Source organism: Neofelis nebulosa, chromosome 9 (assembly GCF_028018385.1).
Source record: "Neofelis nebulosa isolate mNeoNeb1 chromosome 9, mNeoNeb1.pri, whole genome shotgun sequence".
NCBI lineage: Eukaryota > Metazoa > Chordata > Mammalia > Carnivora > Felidae > Neofelis > Neofelis nebulosa.
In genome coordinates this window covers 91,626,001-91,649,605 of record NC_080790.1, presented here as the reverse complement: position 1 = coordinate 91,649,605, position 23,605 = coordinate 91,626,001, and the positions used below count along the sequence as shown (strand labels likewise).

The window sequence follows — 23,605 nt, the reverse complement described above, 5'->3', positions numbered from 1 at the left end:
ATAACAGCAACTTTGTTTTAAAAATACATTGAAGCCTTTTGAAGGGCTTCCTTCCATGCAGACTTGTTCCTTGTAGAGGGCTGTGGAAGCCGAGTTCCTGACATTTCATCTCCAGCGTGCTTGGTCTCATGGAAACTGCTAGTTTCCCTCTTGGTCTGATCCACAGATGTAACTGCTGAGGAGGCCTTTAGCCTTCTCCGGCCCTGTTCGTTTCTCAAATGGCCAGGATTGTCCCCAGAACCAGCGGCAGCCCTATAAAGGGGCTCTGGACCCTATCTCTAACAGGTGCCTGAATGGTTCTTATTGTCAGGCACATTAGGGAAACTGCTCTCAACAATATGGTCCCCTCATCCTCTGTACTGTTTCTAAACTGTGCAACTGCTAAATGATGAATTTTTGCACATTTTTCAAAGTCCCTTATAAAAATTACCTTGCATGCTCAAGTCAGATGGTGGGCCACAAGTGCAGTTGGAATGTGTAGAGTACTGAAGTTTCTGTGTGTCAATACTTGGTAAAAAAAAAAAAAAAAAAAAAAGGAAATACACCCAAATGCAGCTGCTCCTCTGCCTTCACCTTCCCTCTGTGGGACTGTCTCCTGAGTCCCAAGCTAAACTCTGCCTTGAGGGGTTTCTCGCCCCTCATCTCTAGTCCTAAAGCTGGGCAGTGTTTGGGGGCCCAGTAGGCTCAGGATGCCCCTGAGCAATTCTAGCCCAAAGTGGCTTGAAGACAGGGCTTTTCAGGGTAGCCTCTGCCAGCCCAGAGAATAGATTAAGGAGGATACCACTTGCCGAGGATTAGAGAAATTTAAAACAAGAGTTTTGTTACTTCACAGCAACAGCTGCCGTCCTTTGCTGTTTTGTCACCACCTGCTGAAAACACAGCATATTTGGGAACTTTGAGTCTAGATTCTGAAGGATAAAGACATGCCTCTTTACATTTAGGTGAAAGAAGTGTTTAAGGCATCGCCTTTCCTTGTGGGAGATGACTGTGTTTCCATCATGAATGGAACGGATGAAGGTAGGGTCTCCCAAGCTCTCTGTCCCTCGAGACAGGCTGTATGCAGGGCTGCTGTTGGCTTCCGAGTGGGAGCTTTCTCCTTGGTCAGACACAGGCAAACAAAAATGGCAGTCCCACTCAATTCACAGTTCTGCTGTCTCAGAGGATCTTTGTGGGCCAGTGTTAGAGATGGGTTCTCATCTTGACCAGCTCCAAACTTGGCACAGATGAAGTTTCTGAAAACAAATCCTCTTCAGTTTTAAGAACATTTAGAGAGAATCCCCACTTGCTACCCTATTTAGAAGTTTGCTGTTACATTGTTATTGCTAAAACAGAAAAGGTCAGGTTCCTCACCAGCCCCTGATTTTAAATATGACCAGGGGAGGGGAGAGCAACATTTGGTTCTCTTCCAAACAGTGGAAGTTGATGATAAAGAATAGGAGGGAGAGATACAACATTTGACAGAGTATTTATTGTTTTAGTGTGGTGTCTTCTAGAACAGTCTTCCAGAAGCTGTTGGTGACTTGATGACTGATGCCTCTTCCTGTAGTTGGTCTGGAGGCTGAGGAGTGATGGGTGCTCACTTCCAGCTCCTGGAATCTGAAAGTGGTCAGTTGAGTGCATGTGTTGTTTACAGCATCTGAGGTTATTCACATGCTGTCTGTGACCCTCTCTTATAGGCGTTTCAGCGTGGATCACCGTCAACTTCCTAACAGGTACATTCCTCCCCACCCGCCAGAAGCTGACAGTCCGCAGATGCCATTCTTGACAGCAGCAGCCTCATTTCTAGTCTTAACCCCTTAGGGTTCCCCAGTGTTGCTACCCAAAGTAGGGTGTTGGGATGGGTTGGGGGCTCATCAGGGCAAGCATGGAACTTGCAGATAAAAATGCTAGGAAAAGCAGCTTCTCTGTACGCTTGGTTTTCACCAGCATGGCTCCAGCCTCTTGTCCTGGAGCCATACCTGCCTGGGACCCTGTCCTCTCATTTCTTAGGGAAGTCATGTATAAAACCAGTCATGCTTTCACATAGTAAATGTGGCGTATGCTCATCACCTTAGAATTGAATTCCTGTGCTGTAGACAGAACAGGGAACAAAAACATTAGTTCTTGGATCGAGGTGGCAAGTTGTTGTTATTCTTAGATTATTCTCAGTACATGTTGATTTTTGTCTCCTTATTGTAATTATGGCAAAGACTAGCGTGTGTGATGCATATATGAAAAAGAAAGAAGCTTTGTGGCAGAATTTGCCCCTTGGGGTGGAGAGCCATGTTAGGGACCAGATTGGGAGTGCTGAGTTAGGGGAAGGCATGCCTCTGGGCATGAAGGGACATCATGGAAGTATGTCTCTGAGGGGTGAGCAGTAGATAAGGGCAGGCCCCACTTCTCTGCTGAAGATCAGTGTCATCCTGTATTGTTAAAGCCACAGCCAGTGGAGCCACATTCATGTCCCTGAAACATGTAGTGCATCCTTCCATAGAGATTGTTAAATACAGCTGTTTCTCTGTTCTTCTTTTCACTGAGGGGCCTGGCTCCTAAACTCTTTTTACTTTTTTGGCTGTTCTGGTCTAATTACTAACGCGACAGTGCTATTTTGGTTTCTATTCACTATGCTCCAGGCAGTTTGAAAACCCCAGGAAGGAGCAGTGTGGGCATGCTGGATTTGGGTGGAGGGTCCACTCAGATCACCTTCCTTCCAAGAGTCGAGGTAACTGGTCTCTGTCACCCCACTGTGGCCCCTACCCCCCCCCCCCCAAGGCTGCCTGTCCCCAAGAGTTGCAGCCCCTTAGGGGAGGCCCATAGAACTGGAGCCTCTGGGCCTGTGTAGTCAGTTCCTGTCCTGAAGCATTCACAGTTAATGCTTCTTCACTTGATTTTAACTCTGCCCAGGGAAAAAAATGGAAATTTGGTCTTCAATGGGATAATAAATTAGATGCTACCTGGAACCCTTTGGGCCATAGGATGTGAGATGCTCCCCTTCCCCACCAGGGCAGCCAGAAAAGGGGCTATTAGTTAAGGGGCCAGTAGAGCTTGAGAGAGCTCAAGCCCTGTGTGATAGACCTTGTAAAGGAGATAAAAATGCTGTCAGTCAAGACCATAGTTAACTACAGTGCCTTCCTCACCAACCGCTTTATTATTATTCTTAGTTTTCGGTGGAAGAACATTTAAATTTACTCATAATTGTCTTGATTGGGCCATATTTGTCAAAATGGTAAATATTACTTATAAGGAGGAAAAACATAGTTTTTCATTTTGGACATTTTATTTTTCATTTGCTTGTTCCAGACTCTTTCATAACATGTGACTTAACAAAAAACTAATTTAATTGAATACATCTGTGAATACCCTGGTCTTTTTCTTTTTCTTTTCTTTTTTTGGATATGTATTTATTATTTTTTTATATGAAATTTATTGTAAAATTGGTTTCCATATACCCTGGTCTTTTCAAATGAAAGACCAGCGGGAAGGATAGTGATCCTCACATTCTTCCTCAGGACACCCTCCAGACCTCCCCGCCTGGCTACCTGACGTCACTCCAGATGTTTAATCGGACCTACAAGCTCTATTCCTACAGGTTTGTTTTGTGAGTGGGGGTGGAGGGGTTGCCTGTCCAGGAGTGTGACTCAGCCAGCCCTGTGCAGTAGCCAGAGCACCCGGTCACAAACAGGCCAGGCCCCAGAAACCCCTCTGCTGGATGCCCCACTGGAGGCTCTCCCTCCTCCTCCTCTTCTTCCTCCGTGCTATTCCTCCCTTCTCCTGCCTTCTCCCTGCTTCATTTTTCAATTCACCTACAGTAAAATCACATTTCTCTTTTTTGTGCTTATTCTCCTCTGCTTTGGAAGAGGTTTCCAAAAGGTGGGAAGAGCCCATGGATTGTGCAGGAATTTTCTCAGCCATCTATTTACTACGAGGCACCTTTAGTAGATTATTGGCATAAAGCACATATGCTCCATAAAGATCAAGGCGCATCTGTGTTGTTCACTGGTGCCCGCAGCTCCTAAGCAAGCTCTTGTCAATTAATAGGCTTTCATTTGTTGAACTGAATGGCCTGAACTCCACAAAGAGAGGCTTCTAGGAGCAGAAAATCTGCTGCCTCGGCACAGGTTTCCTCCCTCTCCCATTTATTTTGGATCCAGGCCGGGTGACCATACTGGAGGTGGAGTTGAAGATGGCACCGAGCGCTTCCTCTGGCAGGCCAGTCCCTCACCTAGGATTGTCTTTCCACAGCTACCTGGGCCTCGGATTGATGTCGGCACGGCTAGCAATTCTGGGTGGCATGGAGGGGAAACCTGGTGAGTGGAATGAGAATTCAGAGTCCTCCTTGCTCAGCAGCCTTCAGGGGCCCTTCAGGAAAGGTGCTCCCACCCTCCACCCTCATAGTAGCCCGCTGGGCCCTGGGGGACTGGGAGAGCCCAGGAGGGATGCATATAGAGGGACGCACCCCACATCTTGTCAGTGGGCACTCTGATGGTGATGAATGGTGATGTGTTTTAGCTGTGTACCTGCTAAGTTATTTTTCAAAAGGAAGAGATGCTAGTGAAGTTATTTCTCAAACACTGAGCTGGGGGATTTTAGCCAAGAAACTGTATAATCATCACCTGTGTTTGGAATGGACTGGTTTTTAAGGATCTGGAGGGAACATTATTCTTCATGACAGTACAGGAGGGACCATGAGGAGGTGATTCTGAGGCTGCTGCCTTGGAGCTGGGGTTGAATTCCCTTATTCACAGCAATTCTAGTCTTATGAGAATGTCCCTCCATCTTCTCTTGCTCTGTGAAGGATCATTAAACATGGGCTTGGCCCTTCCTGTAGACATGGCATTGGACTAGAGATGGAGGCTATGTCAGGTCAGGATGTTTCCTCCCAGGCCTTTTCTGATCTTCTCTGACTGGCCTGGCTGAGGAGAAGCCTGGTGCTGGCCACCAGGATACATGAACTCTTATGAGGTCTTAGGAGATCACTTAGGAGACACTTAGGAGTTTCCCGATTTGGGGGGCACTAATCTGATGCTGGCATTGGCCTCTCTTTACTGATGGCATCGATCAAGGCCCAAAGGCCTTGACCCATGCCTCTGGTCCAGAAGTGTGTGTGTCAGTGCACACCTGTGTTCCAGCCACAAGCCCTTCCCTCAGCCCTGCTGCTCCCTGCTCCACACCCGCTCCCCTCCATAGGCCTAGCACTTCTCTGCACTTCTTCTAAGGGCCTGGTTGTTCTGACAGGTGGTAATGTTCAGCAGGAATTTTTGTTTTTCACATACATCTTATTTCAGTTCACTTATTTCAAATCCTAGTGTTCAACCTTATTATGGTATCTATCCCCTTTGCTGCAAACCAGAAACATGTCCATGTCTCAGGCATACCTGCAGACTTTGTTCTGGGACCAGAAAACACCTATTTAGCCAAGAAGAAGAAGGCAGGTAGCCTTGTCCATGGCTAGCCTTGGAGTCCTGTCATCTGCATGAAGTGCCCACTTGGGACACATAGGACTGTAACACCTGCCATGAAGGGTGTGGACAGCTCCTGCCCCAGAGGAGTCATCTCCATATTGTGTTATCTGTTGCTGCACAACAAGTACACACCAAACTGGTTAAACAAGCAAAAAGCAGTCATTGTTGTATCTCGTGATTGCACAGGCTTGAGCTGGGCAGCACCTCTTCTAGGATCCCTAGGGTGTTGTGTGGTGACACCTGGGGTCTCTGGGTGAATGTCTTGCAACTCAGTGCTCCTCCATGTGGCCCACCCCCAGCAGAGCAGCCTGCATTTCTCCCTGGCAGATCAGGAAGGAAAATGCCCTGAAGTCACATGCCATCATATCCTGCACATTCCATGGTGAAAGCAGCCCCAGGCCAGAATCAAGGGCAGACATAGGGACTCACTTCTCAGCATGCACATCCTCGAGGGGTGGCATCGTGGGGCCAGCCTTGGAGGCCAACCACCATGCTTCCTTTGCAATTTGTGGGGCCTCAGGTTTTGTCTTGTGGGGCAACACAGATGCATGGCATGATAGCATTGTCTTGGCCGTGCCAGGTTACTCGCTGCCTCATTTGTTCATAAAATCAAGTAGTGTTGGCTCCCCTTTTATTAAGATGGTTGTGACAATTGACTGAATAGCACTTGACCCAATGCCTGGAACCTTGAAGCCCCTCAGTACATGTAAGCTTGTGGTGGCTATGTTTCTAGAACTGATGAGATTTTGCTGCAACTTCTGTGATAGAAAAAGTCTTTGCCTCCCCTAGTTGACCTGGAATCCTTCCACAGGTCAGGTCTAATCTGGCAAAAAGAAGCATGTTCCTTTAGCTCTCCGATGCCTTCATTACTAGTATTAGGGAGGAAAATTTTTTCTTTTGGTCTATTAATTAAATTGACATAAGATAGATTAATAGGAGAAAAATTTAATTATGTATGCACAGGACTCCATAAAAATATGATACCCAAGGACAAGTCAGGCAATTGAGGCTTACGTGCCATTCTGAGCTAAGGAATAGGATAGAGGTCTAGGGCCTTAAAGGGGAAGAGGGCACAGTGAGGTCTGTGCAGGTCCCAACTTGTTTGGGGTTTGGGGCTTGGGGATTACTATCTGCCTCATAAAGCAAACTAGAGCATTTGTCTTCTGGGAAGACAAAGTCATCTTCTCTGAAAAACCTGCTATATAGTTGGCTTTGGCATCTTCCAAGAATAGGGAGGCTGGGATTAAGGCCTCATGAGTCTGGGTTTTCAGCTGAGGTAGAGAGGGAAGATAGTGCTTATACCCAGAAAGTCCATAGTTGGGTGTAGTTACCTCTAGGACTCATTACTGTTAACCCCGCCTGGGTTTCATGACAGTCACAGAAGTGGATTACTTAATAATAAAATAATAAAAGTACAGTTTAAAAAGGTGAGGGGGATGGGCATTCACAAGACAATAGGAAGAACAGATGTTGGGTCATTAGATGTGTTTGCCCTCCCATACGGAGGTCATTCTTAACAACTTAACTCTGGTAACAGCTCTCTTTCTGGGCTAGACCCCCTATCTAAATTCTTTTAGTATTTAAGAGAAAGGTAAAAGTTTTTCTTGAATCTTCTGAGTCTTGATTATCTTTAGCTCAAAACATTCCACATGCCAAAGTGGCATATTTTGGGGTCATCTATTCAACTCCCTTTTAGTCCTACCTTTGAAATTTTTCTAAGAAGTTTCACAGTCCAGAACTCAAGCTAGTAGATTGTTCCATATCACTGAACCAGGCTCTTAGTCCTGATAACGGATGGGTTCAGTTAGATAGTTGTGTCTCATTTCAGGAGGCAGTGATGCAGGTGGGCACCCAAAGTTAGGCCTGTGGTGCCAGAAATCAGGTATTTAAGTAAAATACATTTCTGTGGAAATAAACATAGTGGTTAATGACTGGCAGATTGTAATCCTAGTTTCTGTTCTGAAGGCAGCCATTTGAGAAGCTTTCTAGATGTTCAGCTTGAAGCACCTTCAGACAGACTGAGGGCAGACAGCGGCTAACTGATAGGTTTTCCTGTTGCAGTTTGAATGTCTTTGGTGATCTTTCTGAGTGCTCCACACAGCAGCCGGCATGAAGATTATCCATATGTGAGCTGTTGTGATGATTCTCTGAAATTTATATCCAATTGTCCAGTCTAGGTTTAATGGCTTCAAAAAAGGGCAATTTAGCTCTCAATGATTCCAAGTCAGAGGTGTAGGAGAAAAACTGGAAATGTTAGTTTGGAGAGTTATAGCCAGCTATCCGAGAAGAGTAGAATAATGAGGCTCCAGTCCAGCTTATAGGCAGAAGATAAAACCCCAGAGACAGCAGGAGTAGAAGTGTATACTGTGGTTTCTACTAGCCACCCCATTTCTACCAGAGATAAACGCAGTAAGACTATTTTGTTTGCAGATTAAGTTTAGTTTCAATAAATTTGGTCTGATTACTTGCATAAGTGCAGCAAGAATAGGGATTGACCATCATATAGGCTCTTTTAATCCTCTTTGCTGGAACTTTCATAAGGAATCTCAGATTGAAGTTTTTAAAATGGCCTCTTGAAGCTAGAACCATCAAGCCAAGGCCATCAGACTTAGCCTGCAATACCTATAGTTTAGGTGAATTCCTCTTTTCTTGAGGTGTCTAAAATATCATGAGGTTCCTGCACCTGCCAGAAAACATTTACTCACCTGTAAGCATGCTAGGAACCCTTCAAGCAAGAAATCAGGCCAGTTTTTTCAAGGTGCTTCATTGGCTTCATAACACCAGCCTTAGTTCCTTAAAATTGTCTGATCATGTCTGAGCTTACACACATCCTTCTCAAATATGACATTCTAATAAAAACCTTGGTAATATAGCCAGTGTTTCTAGTTGTGTTCTGGAGACCCAGGAGAATGGATTCTTACTGAACTTACACACGTAACTATATTGCCATGAAAATAAGCATATTCAGTAAGTTTCCAAATTCTGGAAGTATCAGATAGGGAGAAAAAGTAATTGTTTCATCTTTGTTCACAAAGGTATATCTTACCAAGTTGTTGATAGCTTAAGAAAAAAGAGAAAAAAATGTTTCCTTAAATCTGGAAAAACAAGGGCACCTGAGTGGCTCATTTGGTTAAGCAGCCAGCTCTTGGTTTCAGCTCAGGTCTTGATCTCATGGTTTGAGTTTTGAGCCCTGCAACGGATTCTCTGTCTCCCTCTCTCTGCTCCTCCCTGATTTGCGCGCTCTCTCTCAAAATAAATAAATATATTTTTAAAAATTTTTTTCTAAATCTGGAAAAACATAACAGGCAGTATTTCAAACAAAAACTCATAAAAATTATAATTCTCCTCAGTTTATTCAGTTCCATGTAATTAGTACTTGTTTCCCTTAAATCCTGTTTTCTCTTTAGCTCTAGAAATTCTTACCCAGCCCGGTTTTATGATCATAAAGTTATCAGAAACCTGGACTTGTCAAAAGTCCTTTTCTTGAATGCTCCTTTTGTAGGAACACTTTTGCAAGAGTAAAAATAGTAACTGTAAGTGACTATTAAAATACCCATTGTCAAAGATCTGATGAGAGTTCATGGTAGTGGAATTGGCAAAGAGGTCTGGTTATTTCTGTGGTGTGCAATATTTTAAGGTAACAGAATTATGACACAACATTATACCAGGACATACCAGAATTTTAGGAATTTCTTAACAATTTCTATAATATGTATGTTAGTAACATTTACTCATATGTTATAATCTAAGAAGGCTTATCATCACTTATCTGACATGCTTCCCAGGTAATTTAACGTAACAAATAAACTCAGTGTAACATCTCTTTTTATAGAGAGAGCGTATCTTTTGAGATGTTATCCTTGCCCTCTTAAAAATCTCAAACTTAGTTGGAGGCCAAAAAAGAATTCATTTAGAATTTGATTTTGGAAATTTGTCAAAAAAAACCACAAGATTTGTACACTTGACGAATACAAATTACTGATCATTATGAAACATTACTTATCTGTTTAACCAAAGTGACAAAGGTAAAATCCTTTGGGAGGGCAAAACAGAAGGTTACATAGTTGTGAGCAAAACTGGTCAAAGACCTGATAAAACAAAATTTTTTGATAAAACATAATCTTTGTTTTTGTAGGCTGGTTACTTAAAAGGTAACAAAAAGCCTTTCACGGTCTTATCAGGAACAGGCCAGTTACTAGTCCCAGAAAACTTTGTCCTTTTAGTAGGTGAAAGAACATTCAATTTTGGTTTCATATAAGTACACTACTGATTTTAAAGCTTCATTTTATAACCTAAATAAATTCATTCAGTTTTAGCCAACTTAACCACACAAGGTAAGATTTTATCTTTCCAGCTTTCCATTTAATTGGTCTTTATTCTTCTCCTGCCCGTTTGGAAATAACCAGTTTTACCTGGAACAAATTTACTTTCTTTCTTCTTAACAAAAATGCATCTTCATACCTCATACCTCTTCTTACTGAAAGCACATTTTACTGTCTTTGCATACAGAGTTGTTTCCCTTATTATTGCTAGTAATTTTAGTTACATATATTAATTAGAATTAACTCTTAGAACCCCTAAGAAGTTAACAGTTGTAAACTATGTCACACCAGCATTGTTTAGATTGGCAAACTTATGAATACATTTAATAATTTCTAGGGGTGCCTGGGTGGCTCAGTGGGTTAAGCTTCCAACTTTGGCTCAAGTCATGATCTCACCATTTGTGAATTTGAGCCCTACATCAGGCTCTGTGCTGACAGCTCTGTGCTGGAGCCTGCTTCACATTCTGTGTCTACCTCTCTCTCTGCCCCTCCCCCCCCCCCAAATAAATAAACAATAATTCTTAGAGACATATGCTTCCTCATAGCACAATTTTTTTTTTCAGTATGGCATAAGATATGTTTACTCATGATCCAAATACCTTTTAGTTCTTCTGTAAAAGGAAATAAAAGTGTCTAAATCTATGTTCAGTAATTAATGTTCCAGTATTTTCTCTTAATTAGAAATGGTCTGGATAGTCAGTGAATTTAACTTAAATCATCATTTAGCAAAAGTTTAAAGCTTTAGCTTATCCAAAAGATTTGGGAAAATATTTTAAGTACACATACCATAAAACATAATTATTGCGGAAAAGTTCACCTAAAAATCTCATATACTACTTGTATCTATTTAATTTACTTGTTCTTAACAACTGTGTTTAGACTGCTTTATGAGACCTTAGACAAAGTCAGCCATCATGCCAAGCTATTTTTCTGGCTGATAGATTTTTGTAAAAGATGGCATGAGCTTATTTGACCTTAAGTAAACCAAGGTGGAATAAAAGTGATATAGTGATATTCATAGTGATATTCATATTTCATACTAGTAACTTTTTTTTTTTTTAATTTGAGAGGAAGAGAGAGAAGCTTGAGCAGTTTTCCATGCTCAGCATGGGCTCAGTCCCACAATCCTGAGATTGTAACCTGAGCTGAAATCAAGAGTTGAGTCAGACACTCAACCACTGAGCCACCCAGGCACTCTGCCATACTGATTAACTTCTGAAGACCTGCCTGTTTTAATCAACAAACTTAAACTAGTTTTTATTTACTAAAGGTTAATACTAGATCACATTAACTTGAAAACATTTGGGTTAGTTTCTTTTTTTTTTTTTTTTTAAAGATTTTGTCTTTGGGGTGCCTGGGTGGCTCAGTCAGTTGAGTGACTGACTTGATTTCAGCTCAGGTCATGATTCCAGGGTCATGGGATCAAGCCCTGCATCTGGCTTTGTGCTGAGCCTGGAGCCTGCTTAAGATTCTTTCTCTCTCTCCCTCTGCCCCTCCTCCTCTCACAAGTGTGCATGCTCGTTTTCTCTCTCTCTCTCTCAAAAAAAAAAAAAAAAAAAAAAAAGAATAAAATATTTTATTCCTTAATTTTTTTTAAGTAAATTCTATGCCCAATGTGGGCTCTAACCCGTGACCCTGAGATCAAGAGTCACATGCTCCACTAAGCCAGCCAGGCATCCCTAGTTTCTGCATATTTTTGAGAATTCAATTTATGTAAACACTTCATTTCTTTAAGCCAATTAAATAGAGCTCTCTTACAAATTAGTTTTGTTGACACCATTTGGACATAGAAGATATCACCCAATTACAACACATACATATACAATACATAAACATATCAACAGATGCAAACTGAGACCTTACAGTTTCCATACACTTAAAATTTCCTATGAGCCCAAGTTCCAAGTGACCATTCCCTTTTTTGTTTTACCTCCCTGAATTTTGTACTTTAACATTTCAATTTCAAAGGCACAAGGAAGAATGCATGTTGATGATAAATTGAGGGGGAGAGGATTGGTGAAAAAGAACAGGTGAGCTTTGAGCTGCCTGTAAAGCTGCACTGTTAGTTTTGCAAAGATTTGTAAGACAAGGACAGTTCTCAATTCTTTAAAAGAATTGGGTTGCAGCTTAAATGATATCATAGTTTGATCCACCCATCCAACTATATTAATATGTTTATATAGATATACGTATATATATATAAATATATGTTTATATAGATATACATATATATAAATATATATGTTTATATAGATATACATATGTATAAATATATATGTTTATATAGATATAGATATATATAAATATATGTTTATATAGATATAGATATATATAAATATATGTTTATATAGATAAACATGTATATAAACATATATGTTTATATAGATATTCATATATATATAAACATATATGTTTATATAGATATTCATATATATAAACATATATGTTTATATAGATATTCATATATATATATGTTTCTATATATATATATGTTTATATATATATATGTTTCTATATATATATATGTTTATATATATATATGTTTCTATATATATATATGTTTATATATATATGTTTCTATATATATATATGTTTATATATATGTTTCTATATATATATATGTTTATATATATATATATGTTTATATATATATATATGTTTATATATATATATGTTTATATATATATGTATGTTTATATATATATATATATATATATATATATATATATATAAGAGCTTTGTAGTGTTTTAGTAATAAAACTTTTTATAGAGGCTTCAGAAGATTTTTCTTTTCCTCTGAGAACATAGTTTCATTTTAGCTTAGAGGAAAAGACCTAAAAAATCCTATCAGTCTCTGAATATCATTTTCCAGTCTGGCCGGTCTCCAGCCACAGAGCTATTTAAAAAAATCTTTTAAACGTCTTGGCAATTTTCAGTCTGGACAAACAGCAGATGTTTTCCGGGATTAATGCAGTATGCCTTTGTAAAGTCTATATATAGTATTTTAACAAAGGCCTCCTTTCTGAGTGTACGTTTCAACCTTGGACCTTCATCTTAGGAAGAAAAGCCTATCAGCCCCTAACATCAGCCTTCAGCTGATCATTTATAGGAGGTCCTAGGAGAAATGCTAGTCATCTGTTTCCTTGGGTGGGGGCAGGGACTTTCAGGGAGCTATCTGGCTTGTCTGATAACTACAATATAACCATGATGGGAAGAATGCCCCTTAGCACCCAAACAAGATCCCTATGAATAGGGTTGTAAATGGACATTAATCTGGGATTTTCTTTTAATTTGGTAGAATCCAATGAAAGTCAAGACTTTTAAGGCCCTTTAAGGGCTTTATAATTTTAAAAATCTGCTATCTAGGGCATGTGAATTATTTGGGTGGGAATCTAGGATATAGCTGTAAAGGACATTGCACAGGAAGACCTAAAGCTAGCAGAGCCTGATTATAGCAAGGAGCTTTCTCTCTAAGCCTTATTGTCTACCTTGGGTGCTACTGTTAAATTTGTTTTTTGGCTTTTAGTATTTATATGAGTAACTTGTATACCCTGGGCGTAGAGATCAGGCCAGAGTGCTCTCTGTAAATCTTGTAGGGAAAGGGAAGCTAAAGTAAGCAGTTCAGTGTTTAAGGGATTTTCTGGGGAAGGTGGACGAGTTTGGGAGTTAAGGGAAGTTGCTGAGGAGACAGGGCCAGATTTTAAGAAATTTATGTTGGATGGGGACTTTCATTTTTGTTTTAAGTCTAATTTCCTTTCTTCCCCCTGCCCCATCTTATTAAAGGAGTCCCTAAAGCTTAGCTGTTACATTTCTTCGTGTCTGTTTTTTTTTAACTTGGTCTTTCTATAGGTACCAATAAGACAATTATTTAGGATAATAATTGAGAACTCTCAAAAATATTTTTCTTTCTTTCAAATATTATCAATTCAAAGGATTCATTGGCCATTGGTGAGCAGGATTTTTATATTAATCTCAATAGTGACTCAAACCAATAAGCCTTTCTATGGCTTAACCATGAACACAAGAAGTGTTCCAAAAGATGATGGGCCCTTATAAGATCCAGAAAGTTTACTCCCAGAAATAGTCTAAGAAAGTAAAGCCTTTTGTTGTTGCAAGCAGTAAGAATGGTGTCATGAAAACACTTTCCAGTTCCCCATGAGAACATGAGGCACCTCCAGTCACACACCTGCTAATCAGATACCAGGTAGGCACTGCTAAAATGGGACTTTTTCAGCACTGACAAAACAGTGAAGGTTGAGATGACAAAAACCCCATATGGACCAGGACCCCTGTGACAAACTCTCCTGAGAGCTGGCCTGGTCAGACAAAGAGTGCTTCTTGTGACTTAAAGTCTCGGAACCACAGACTACTCAGCTAGCCACCGAGATGCATGTGATATGTACAGAGAGAATATTCTCACTGGTCATAAAGACAAGCTGTCAATACATAAACAAAATGAAAGGAAAGCCCCTTATAGGCACATTAACAGCTTTAGCTGAGCCTTTGGTGTCTCAGCCAAATTGTACCTGAGAGGGATGTGTTGCTGGGTTAGAGATTGTGAAGTGTTTTACAGAGTACCTCGTATGGCAGTTTTCTCAAGGTTCACAGGTGACCTAGTGTCAGTCTGGCCTGTTTTGTGACTAACTCATCCTAACACAGGAGTCTTTGGGTTAGACAGGGAGCACTCTGACAGCTTTTAAGTGCTTGACCCATGCCTACCTGTTTTGTGGCTTTGGCTTCCAAGATGTCCCCTAGCAACTTCCTTTACCTCATGTGCATATTGACCCACAGCAACATTTGTCTAAACAGACACTAGTCTGGTGGGAACTGTGAACTCAGCAGGCTTATAGGACCTAGGCTTGCGTTCTACCCTGTGGTCTTCCTTCTTATGACAAATGATGACAGACCAGAGAAAAGCAGTGACCATCTCTGCAACAAAAAGGATCAATAAAAAAGTCAAGAGTGTTAATAATAAATCTTTACCAGAGTCACCATACCCAAGGAACTTGTACAAATATTTTCTCCTGCTAATCTAAATTTAGAAGGGTGGGGGTAGATTTTCACCACTCATTTCCACTGGACCCTACAGGCAGAGATTCAGGAGCCTGACAAAATTCGTACCTTGTGCCACACCTGTCAGAAGTCTCAGGATTTCTCAGGTGCAGCAGCCTCAGAACAGGCAGTTTGCAGCCAGTGAAGTTTTTCCTGGCTGGCTCCCCAACTGTTGGGGAGGAAAAATTTTTCCTGCCCTTCTAGGTTCTTCTGGCTAGTATATTAATTAAATTGACATAAGACAGATTAATAGGAGAAAAACATTTAATTACAAATGTATGGGAGCCCCAGAGAAATATGACACCAAGGAGAAGTTGGGCAATTGAGGCTATGTGTCATCCTGAGCTAAGAAATAGACCAGGGGCCTGGGGGCTTTAAAAGGGAAGGAGGTGATTCACAGGACACAAGAACAGAGGTTTGGTTATTAGATGTTTGCCCATCCATACAGAGGTCACTTAGATTAAAATATCTCTGGTAACAGCCCTGTTTCTGGGCTAGACACACTATCTAAATTCTTCTAGGTAGTTAAGGGAGAGGTAAAAATCTTCCCCTCACTAGCCTATAATCCTCTGTGTTATAGGCCTCTTCTCAGGAGAATCCATGTGTGCCCCATTCTTACTGTGATAACGTGCCTTTCTTCTTATTTCTCTTTATTTCAGCTGAGGATGGAAAGGAGTTGGTTAGCCCTTGTTTGTCTCCAGGTTTCACAGGAGAGTGGCAACATGCTGAAATAACATACAGAATTTCAGGACAGAAGGCAGGTATGGTGGAGTTCTTGTTCATCAGTGGTTTATGAGGGTTAAGATCCACAGCCTTCCCTCTCTCCTGTACCTTCTGAATACCTCTCAGAAGCAGGGAGGCTGTTGCCAAGCCTCATTCACAGACAAGCCCTCACTTGAAATGGAAGCACCTCTGTGAACTGTCAGGGCTGCAGGAGGCCCTCGCCAGAACACACTGGGAACTGTTGGCTCCCATGGGGTCTCTGCACAAGGCTCCCTTGTCTGTCGCCACATACTTTCTTCCAAAAAACTGCACTTCCTAACAAGCCTCCAGTGAGGAAGGACCTGAACATTCCACCACTCTTAAGACAAATGGCCAAGTTGGGGCTGTTGGCCCAGTAGCAGTGTGAGCTTATCTCTGAAAAGAGGGAGAAATGGCTTCTTCAGTGGAATCAGTTCCCTCCACCTATCACCTCAGGCTGCCTGGTGAGCACAGGAGAGGCTGCTCCAGGTGGCATAGCCCCCCCAGCCTGTGACATTGGGTGTGCTGTCTCACCAGCCTGACCCCTCTTGCCCCACGTGGTCTTCGGTTGCTCTGTGCTCCTTTAGTTTTTGCTAAAAGAAACATTGAACTGTTTCCAGGCTGGACATAATGGGCATGAGGTTTGTCTGTCTTTGGTGACAGAGCTATTCCTACTCACATTTCTGACACCAAATGTGGGCAGGGGAGGGGAGGGAGTTCCCCACACCCACCAGTTCTCCACACATGAATAATTCTGTTCAGACTCACCCCAGAGTTAGTTCAGACTGCAGAGGTTAAGGGCTCAGACCTTCAAGGCTCCCCTCACCCCCCTCTGCTTCAGATGCAGATAGCAAGTCCTGGGCCTCCTATACTTCTGACCAGCCAACTACAAATTAGGGGTTCCCACGAACCACCACCACCACCCCCAAATAATTTGCCAGAATAGCTCACAGAACTCAGGAAGGCAATTTACATAATATCACTGTTTTATTATAAAAGGCACAAGTCTGGAACAGCCAAATGGAAGAGATGTATAGGGCAGGGTGTTGGAGAAGGGGTGTGGAGCCTCCCTGCACTCCTTGGGGACACCACCTCCCAGTACCTTCATGTGTTCACCACCCAGGAAGCTCACGGAACCTATTGTTTAGGGCTCTATAAAGCTTTACTACACAGGCATAGGTCATTACATCATTGTCTGCTGGTGATTAACTCAAGCCCCAACCCCCTGCCCTCCCTGAATTTTGAAGGGTGGGCTGAAAGTTCCAACCCTCTAATCACATGGTTGGCTCCTCTGACAACCAGCTGCCATCCTGAAGCCACTCAGGGACCCACCAACAAGAGCCCACTCATTCACATAAACTCAGGTATACTTGAGAAAAAGGGGCGGATTTATCCTGAGTAACAGAAGATCTTCCTCTTATCTCCATCCCTCGGGAAATCCCAAGGGTTTTAGAAGCTGTGTCCAGAACAAAGACCAAATATATGTTTCTTATTATTGACCATGGAGGTCACCGACTCAGCCAGCTGCTCATGCACGTCCTATTCGTCAGGCCCTGTTGCAGCCACTGGCATACAGCTGACATTTCAGTGAGAGGAATTGATAAACAAGAAAGTAACTTGAAGAAAGAAACAGAAGGGGTTGTGGGGAGGGGGTACCTGAGAGGAAGATAGCTGTTTTAAATATGATGGCCAGGGAAGGCTTCATGGAGTGGTGTTTGAGCCAAGACCTAAAGAGATGGAGAATAAGGCACACAGATGATCTAAAGCAGCAGTTCTCCAGGCCAGAGGAGCAGCAAGTATAAAAGCCCTGGGATGGCTGCTGTGTTTAAGGAATGAGGAAGTGGAAGTATGGCTGTCCTGACAAGGGACAGTGGAGGGAAATGAGATCCAGCAGACAAGGACAAGGGGAGAACTGGCTGAAGCTGCCTTCAGGCCATGGGCAGGTCTGTTGGGGGAGATGGGAAGCTGAGTCCAGGGGTGGGCTATGGGATATCCACGTTTGATAACCTCTGGGGCTCTCTGTTGTCCTTCTTCCGAGCAAGGGGTTAATTGCCAGCTGTGTGAGCTTGGCAAGCTGCCTGTTAGGCCTCAGTTTCCTCATCTGTGACATAAGGAGGGTGCAGGTCCCACTTCCACAGTGGCTGATGGGATAGCCTGCATGTTCAGAGCTCAGTAAGGGCTAGCAGAGAGTAAACAGTGTGAACTTGAACCCATTGGGCTGCATTAGGACAGCTGTGTGTGCTGAGCCAAGGGCTGATGTCCTTCAGGGTTGAGGACCACACCGTCTCTGGCCACCTTCATGCTTTGGGTTTCTCTCCCTTGACCTGGGCCCACAGTACTGTGGCTCCTGAAAGTTTGCTGTTGATATGTGTGGTGTTGATGAGCACCCTGACTCAGGGTAGGTGCTATGCAGGCTTTTTGCCCTGCCACACCCTCCAGGTCAGGGCCTCAAATCACTGGACAGAGCCCTGGGGGCTGCGTGGCCCAGGTGTTGAGCCCCCGAACTGCTATCTTTGTGCTTTTCCTTTGCCTCAGCAGTGAACCTCCATGAGCTGTGTGCCAGCAGAGTGTCGGAAATCCTTCGAAACAAAGTGCATAGAACAGAAGAAGTGAAGGATGTGGATTTTTATGCTTTTTCCTACTATTATGACCTTGCATCAAATGTTGGCCTCATAGGTAAGGGTGGGGCTGAGGTGTGCAGAGGGCCCACGGCAGAGAGTAATCATGTCATCAGTGACCCTCACAACTGGAAGTAGACAGGAGGGCAAGTGTCTTGTCATCCGTATAGGCAATAGTAAGCCCCCTTTTCAAAAATAAAGCAGGTTTTTGAGCCACTTAGTAATACAATGTCAGTGCAAAAACAGTTACTTGCTGTTGAGTTGTTCTGCTCTAAGGCAGAACTGACGCACCTGTGTAACTCAGACCCTCAGCCATTCCTGCCTGGCCCCCAGGTCTCTAGCTGAGGGAGCCCTTGGTGACATGGCCATCTTTCCCCATCTGGCACCTAGGCTGGCATGGGGAGGGGTCAGCCCACTGACCAGCTTCAGGAGCTTATGGGCACTGTGGCGTCTCCAGGCTCCCTGAGCCACCTGCTGCCTGGGACCAGTGTGGAACACTACCACCCAAGGGTGGGTAGTCCAGGTGGAAAATGATCTCTATTCACCCTTTGCTCAGGCCCCAGGTCTCTCTCTCTGGCATAGAACAAGCTACCTCCTGGTAGCTGGCCCTATGGCCACTTGACCTGCCAGGACTGAGGGCCCCTGCAAGCTCCCTATACCTGGAGCAATGTTAGTTGATCCCCACTCTCCTGACTGTGCCACTGGCTGCGGACATCACGATGCTCAGGGCCTACCACACACAAATTTGGCCTGGCAGCACACTGGGGGACTCCACTCTCCTAGGCTGGCTTGAAGAGACACCTCCCAGCATCACCTTATCACTGGCTGCAGGTTGCCCTTTCCCTAGGGGACCAACAACCTCCCAGAGTGACCTCAGGAGATGCTGGCCTGTTCAGAAAAGCTCTTCCAACTCCCTTTTGTGGTCACACATGGCTCTGAAAGAGCTGCTTAGGTCTGTTTTCAGAAATGGTATCCATCTTCAATGTGACATTTGCTGACTGAGCAAATGCCCAAAGTCAAGGAAAATTCAGCTCACTGAGCAGCTGCCCCCTATGAAACATAAGTGTGTGGGATATCTCAAGGCCCCTCTTTGAAAAGTAGAGGTTTTGGGGTGCGTTGAAGAAACAATCACCATTCTTGAGAGTTGGGAGACACAGCTGCCATGCCTCCCTCCCTAGGAATGTCACAGAAGGCTGGGGCCATTCCCTTCTGGAGAGCCCTGTAAAGTCTCTCTGACCATTTGATCTAAGACCTGGCAAACCACTATTTGACTTTTTTTATAGAATTTTTTTTCCACATTCATAAAATTGATACCAGAATACCATTGCTGAACTCTGGGCCACAGCTTGAGAAAATGTATCCAATTCTTCCCTTTTATTTTTTTTTAACTTAAAATTAAGAGATTGCCCAGTCTCTGGGGTCCAGGGATCCTGGTGCCTTTCCTCTGAGGGACCCTCTAAGCCCCGTGATTGTGCTAATCATCCCCATGTGGTGTCCTGCATGGAACACCTACCCACCCCCAGCCACGTCACTTTGGAGAAATGATCAGTGCATGGGAGAGCCACTGCCCCACTTGCAGTCAGCCTGGATACGCCACCTTACATCATCCTCTCATGGGCACCAGCCTCAGGGCATTGATGCCACCAATGGTGGCATCACTGCTCCAGGGAAGCTGGTGCAGACCAGGTGTTTGGTCTTATCCCACAGATGTGGAGAAGGGAGGCAGCCTCGTCGTGGGAGACTTTGATATCGCAGCCAAGTATGGTGAGTGATGGCTGCACTGCCTGGGTGAGAAGAGCCAGAGCGGGAGACAGGGACCCAGTCCCTCTGTGTGGCAGATGTACCTTGGTGCTTGTGAGACAGTACTGAGAACTTCTGGATTTAGGTCCTGATTCAGCCAGGCAGATGAGTGTTCAGAGGTGGGAGAGGGTGCTTGGGGTCACTGTGCTGGGCCCAGACCACAGGTCAGCCACATCCTGTGTGGCCACGCCAGGGGGAGAGGGGAGCTTCAGTGTCCCTGGCTGTGATACGGCATATTTCTAGTTCTAAGGTTGTTAGGAATGGACTCCCTTGATTTCACTGTTTCTGACCTCTTCACTGCAGTTCAGGGATTTCCCCTGATACTGTCCCAGCAAATTCACAATTGTCACATCAACAACCCCTGCACAGCAGAGCCCAACATGTAGGGAGTGAAGAGCTATTCCCCTTGAGTTTGCAGGTGGCTGACCCAGCAGTCCCCCTTCCTCTCCTCCTTTGTCCATCACACTCAATCTGGCTGGCTGGGGTGTGAAATGAAGGCTGTCTGTAAATATTCTGTTCTTTGGTTGTTGTTGTTAATTGCAGATCAAAAGAGTTAAACTTCATATGTTTCTCTATAGAAAGTCCTTTCTCCCCTTCCCCTTCAAAGTGGCTTTTTTTTTTTTTTCAAGTTTTCTTGTCACTTAGAGGTTTGTCATGACTTTTCAACAGGAAAAGATTCTGAGCAGAATTCTGGGAAAGCTATTGGTAGGTTTATTCATCCTCCTTGAGAATAAGAGTAGAATGTTCTGAGCCAGATTTGTTGATGTTTTCATTCCCCAGAAAGCCCAGATCCACCCCTGAGAGAGGTATCTAGAAGTCATAGGTGCAGAGCTATGCCCTGTGAGACTTTGGCCTTAGGCCCATGACACCAAGACAAGACACACAAGTCCCTCTTGGTCTTGGAGGCCAGGCCCGGGGGAAGGCTGGTTAGCTTTGAGACCCTACCCTTTGGTGTGCTCTTGGCAGATCACCTTCCCACTCTGGGCTATAGTCTTTTCTAAATCAGTGAGAACCTTGGGCCAACATAGAGCCCTGTGAAGGGTGGGCACCTGGGGTGGGTGGAGTCTAGTCTGCATAGAGCCCCCCCATCCCACCCAGGAATGAACCACTTGGAATCTGATTGGGAAAGGGCTCTCTCACCCCCAGTGTGCAGGACAGCGGAGACCCATCCTCCAGGCAACCCCTTTCTGTGCATGGACCTCACCTACATCAGCCTGCTGCTCCAAGAGTTTGGCTTCCCAGAGAACAAAGTGCTGAAGGTAAAGACTGTCTCTGGGTGCTCTTGTGCCCTTTATGACCCCAAGGGCTGGGGGTACTGCTTCCAGCCTCCCAACCATGCCCACTCTGCGCCTTCCTTTGTGTTTTCAAGCTGACTCGGAAAATCAACAATGTTGAGACCAGCTGGGCTCTGGGGGCCATTTTTCATTACATCGACTCCCTGAGAAGAAAGAAGAATCCAGCCTCATAGTGGCCAAGCTGCCCCAGCCATCCTTACAGAGCGGCTCCATCTCCATGAGAACAGACCTGTGTGGAACGCCTTGATGTGTTGGGAGGAAGCCACTGCTCGGGCTGCCACCCCTTTCCCTTTGGCCTTGCAGACCTGCCCCTGGACAGGCAGAGGGCTAGAACATGACCAGGCCTAGTGTCTCCTCCTGCCTCAGCCCTAGGTGGGCAGTAAACCAGACAGGGCAAAGGGCACATGTCAAGTTTAGTATGACACAGGCACACCATCCCCCATCCCTCCCCTGTATGCAGGGTTGGGTGACTGTAACATGTTTCTGTGACAGGAGTCTTGTTTTGTCTCCCTGCCCCTGTCTGGTCCCTCCTCTCATCCCCAGGGTGGACCTCCACCTTCTCCCCAGAGACTTGGTGGGGAGGTTTTACAGGCTGTCCTGGCTGCTTTCAGGGTGGGCCAAGTGGCAACCACCATGTCCTCTGGAACAGTGAATTGGGTGGACCTGAATGCATTGGCCTCCTCTTTGGTTATGGACATGCGAGGTCATCCAGAGGTCTGTTTTCTCAGGTTCTTGGATGGCTTGGGGCAAGCTGATGAAGTTGGCCTTGTGAGTAGAAGAGGGCTGGGGGAAATACCTCTGTGTGTTCCAGCTCTTCAGAGGAGGTCTGAATGTGAGCATGACCTGCTTACAATATTTATGGCTGTGCTGTGTGAGTGACATCTCTGTTGTGTGGTGCTGGGTGTTTGTGTAGCAGCTGTGTTCTGAGCCCCAGTGAATGTATTGCTACCATGAGCCATTTGCAGCTGAGCAGTGTTGAAGACACACACCATCCCCCTGTGGGTCAGGTGGACTGCAATCCCCAGAACTGCCTTCTTGAGGCTCTGCTGGGGTACAGGGCTATGCCCATTGTCTGGGGCCTCTGTAGGACACTGGCTCTGGGCCCTCTTGCATCGGGACGTGAAGTCTGTGAGACATAGGCCCTGGGGCCACAGTCATTCTGCAGTGAATGTATGGTATATGGAATAAGCTGAACCTCATGTGTTCCACTCAAAATAAAGGGTTTACAAGGGTTTCTTCTCCAGTCACTCTTCTAGGTGAGCATCAGCAATGTTCATCCCCTGGTGGAAAAGCCCCTGAGATCCCTGTTTACTACAGTTGAAACAAAGAACTGTCCATGCCAGGTGACAGGTGGCACATTAACTCTTGTCAGTGTGCCTCATAAGGAGAAAACAACAGAAGGGCATAGGGAGGCCATCCTCAGGCCATCATGCATGCCTGTGGTTATAGGCGAGCCCCTTGCCTTCCCAGCAGAGCTCCCCTCTTCCCTGAGACTGTGACCCGCAGCCATGTGCAGTGTGGAGTTCTCAAGCAGATGCTGTGACCCAGCTTGCAGTGTGTTCTCTGAGGATCTGGCTTTAATCTGGGACAGCTGGAAAGGGGTCGCATGCCAGACAAAGACTGGGTGTGAGCATAGGGTCTGTCCCCTCAACTACTTAGGGCCACTGCAGGACCAGGACCGATGTGACTACTGAATGAGCCCATGAGTGGAGGCCTGTGTTGGGGAAAGGGCTCTGCAGAGAGCTACAGGAGGTTAGTTTTACTCCTTACCTCCAAGAGCCCTTCGTCCCCAGGGGTGGAGGCAGGGAGGGATCGAAGTGTAAAACCTTTGATGTTGAAGTGCTGTGCCCACGGAGATGGGGGAGCAGTTACCCCCTTTTCTGAGCGTCCTGATTCTGTGGTCTGATCGTCACTGGCCCAACTTCAGAAGGCTGGTGGAAGACCCCAGTACAAAATCCACTGACAAGATAAGGTTAATCACCCTCTGCCCAGTGGTTTCCCCAGAATTTAAACCCTGGGGCAGAGGTCTGGAGGTGTGCATATGACATAAGCAGAAAAAGACAAAGAAGGGAAGGTGTTTTACCTAAATAAAAAGCCACATTTGGACTACAACTAGGAAACCTTCATTTGAAAAGGGCAAGAAAATCCAACTACCAGCACCTCACCATCCCTGCCTTGGCAGGGTTTCCCCAGCCTTTTCCTTCTATAATATCTAACAAGTTAAATATTTAAGGAACTCCAGAGGCCATGATCAAATGTGTGTGAAGGTAAAAGTGAAAATTGATTTGGTCCATTTATAGGTTAGTGATCTCACATCTGAAAAAGTGGCAACAACT

General features: G+C 44.5%; 1 protein-coding gene across 8 annotated transcripts in view; it reads left to right on the top strand.

The window, feature by feature from the left end:
- Positions 1 to 22,503, top strand: part of ENTPD6 (ectonucleoside triphosphate diphosphohydrolase 6) — a 39,386-nt gene extending 16,883 nt beyond the window's left edge. For 5 of the 8 annotated variants that reach the window (XM_058684676.1, XM_058684675.1, XM_058684674.1 and 2 more), the window contains 10 exons: positions 942 to 1,017; positions 1,677 to 1,712; positions 2,613 to 2,701; positions 3,489 to 3,568; positions 4,222 to 4,286; positions 15,475 to 15,576; positions 18,092 to 18,232; positions 19,882 to 19,938; positions 21,121 to 21,233; positions 21,344 to 22,503. In XM_058684676.1, coding sequence (XP_058540659.1) covers positions 942 to 1,017; positions 1,677 to 1,712; positions 2,613 to 2,701; positions 3,489 to 3,568; positions 4,222 to 4,286; positions 15,475 to 15,576; positions 18,092 to 18,232; positions 19,882 to 19,938; positions 21,121 to 21,233; positions 21,344 to 21,442 — 858 coding nt within the window. In that variant the 3' untranslated portion in view covers positions 21,443 to 22,503. The remainder of the gene's footprint in view (positions 1 to 941; positions 1,018 to 1,676; positions 1,713 to 2,612; positions 2,702 to 3,488; positions 3,569 to 4,221; positions 4,287 to 15,474; positions 15,577 to 18,091; positions 18,233 to 19,881; positions 19,939 to 21,120; positions 21,234 to 21,343) is intronic. The other 3 variants (XM_058684678.1, XM_058684679.1, XM_058684680.1) reach the window with 3 other exon arrangements.
- Positions 22,504 to 23,605: the final 1,102 nt, after the last annotated feature.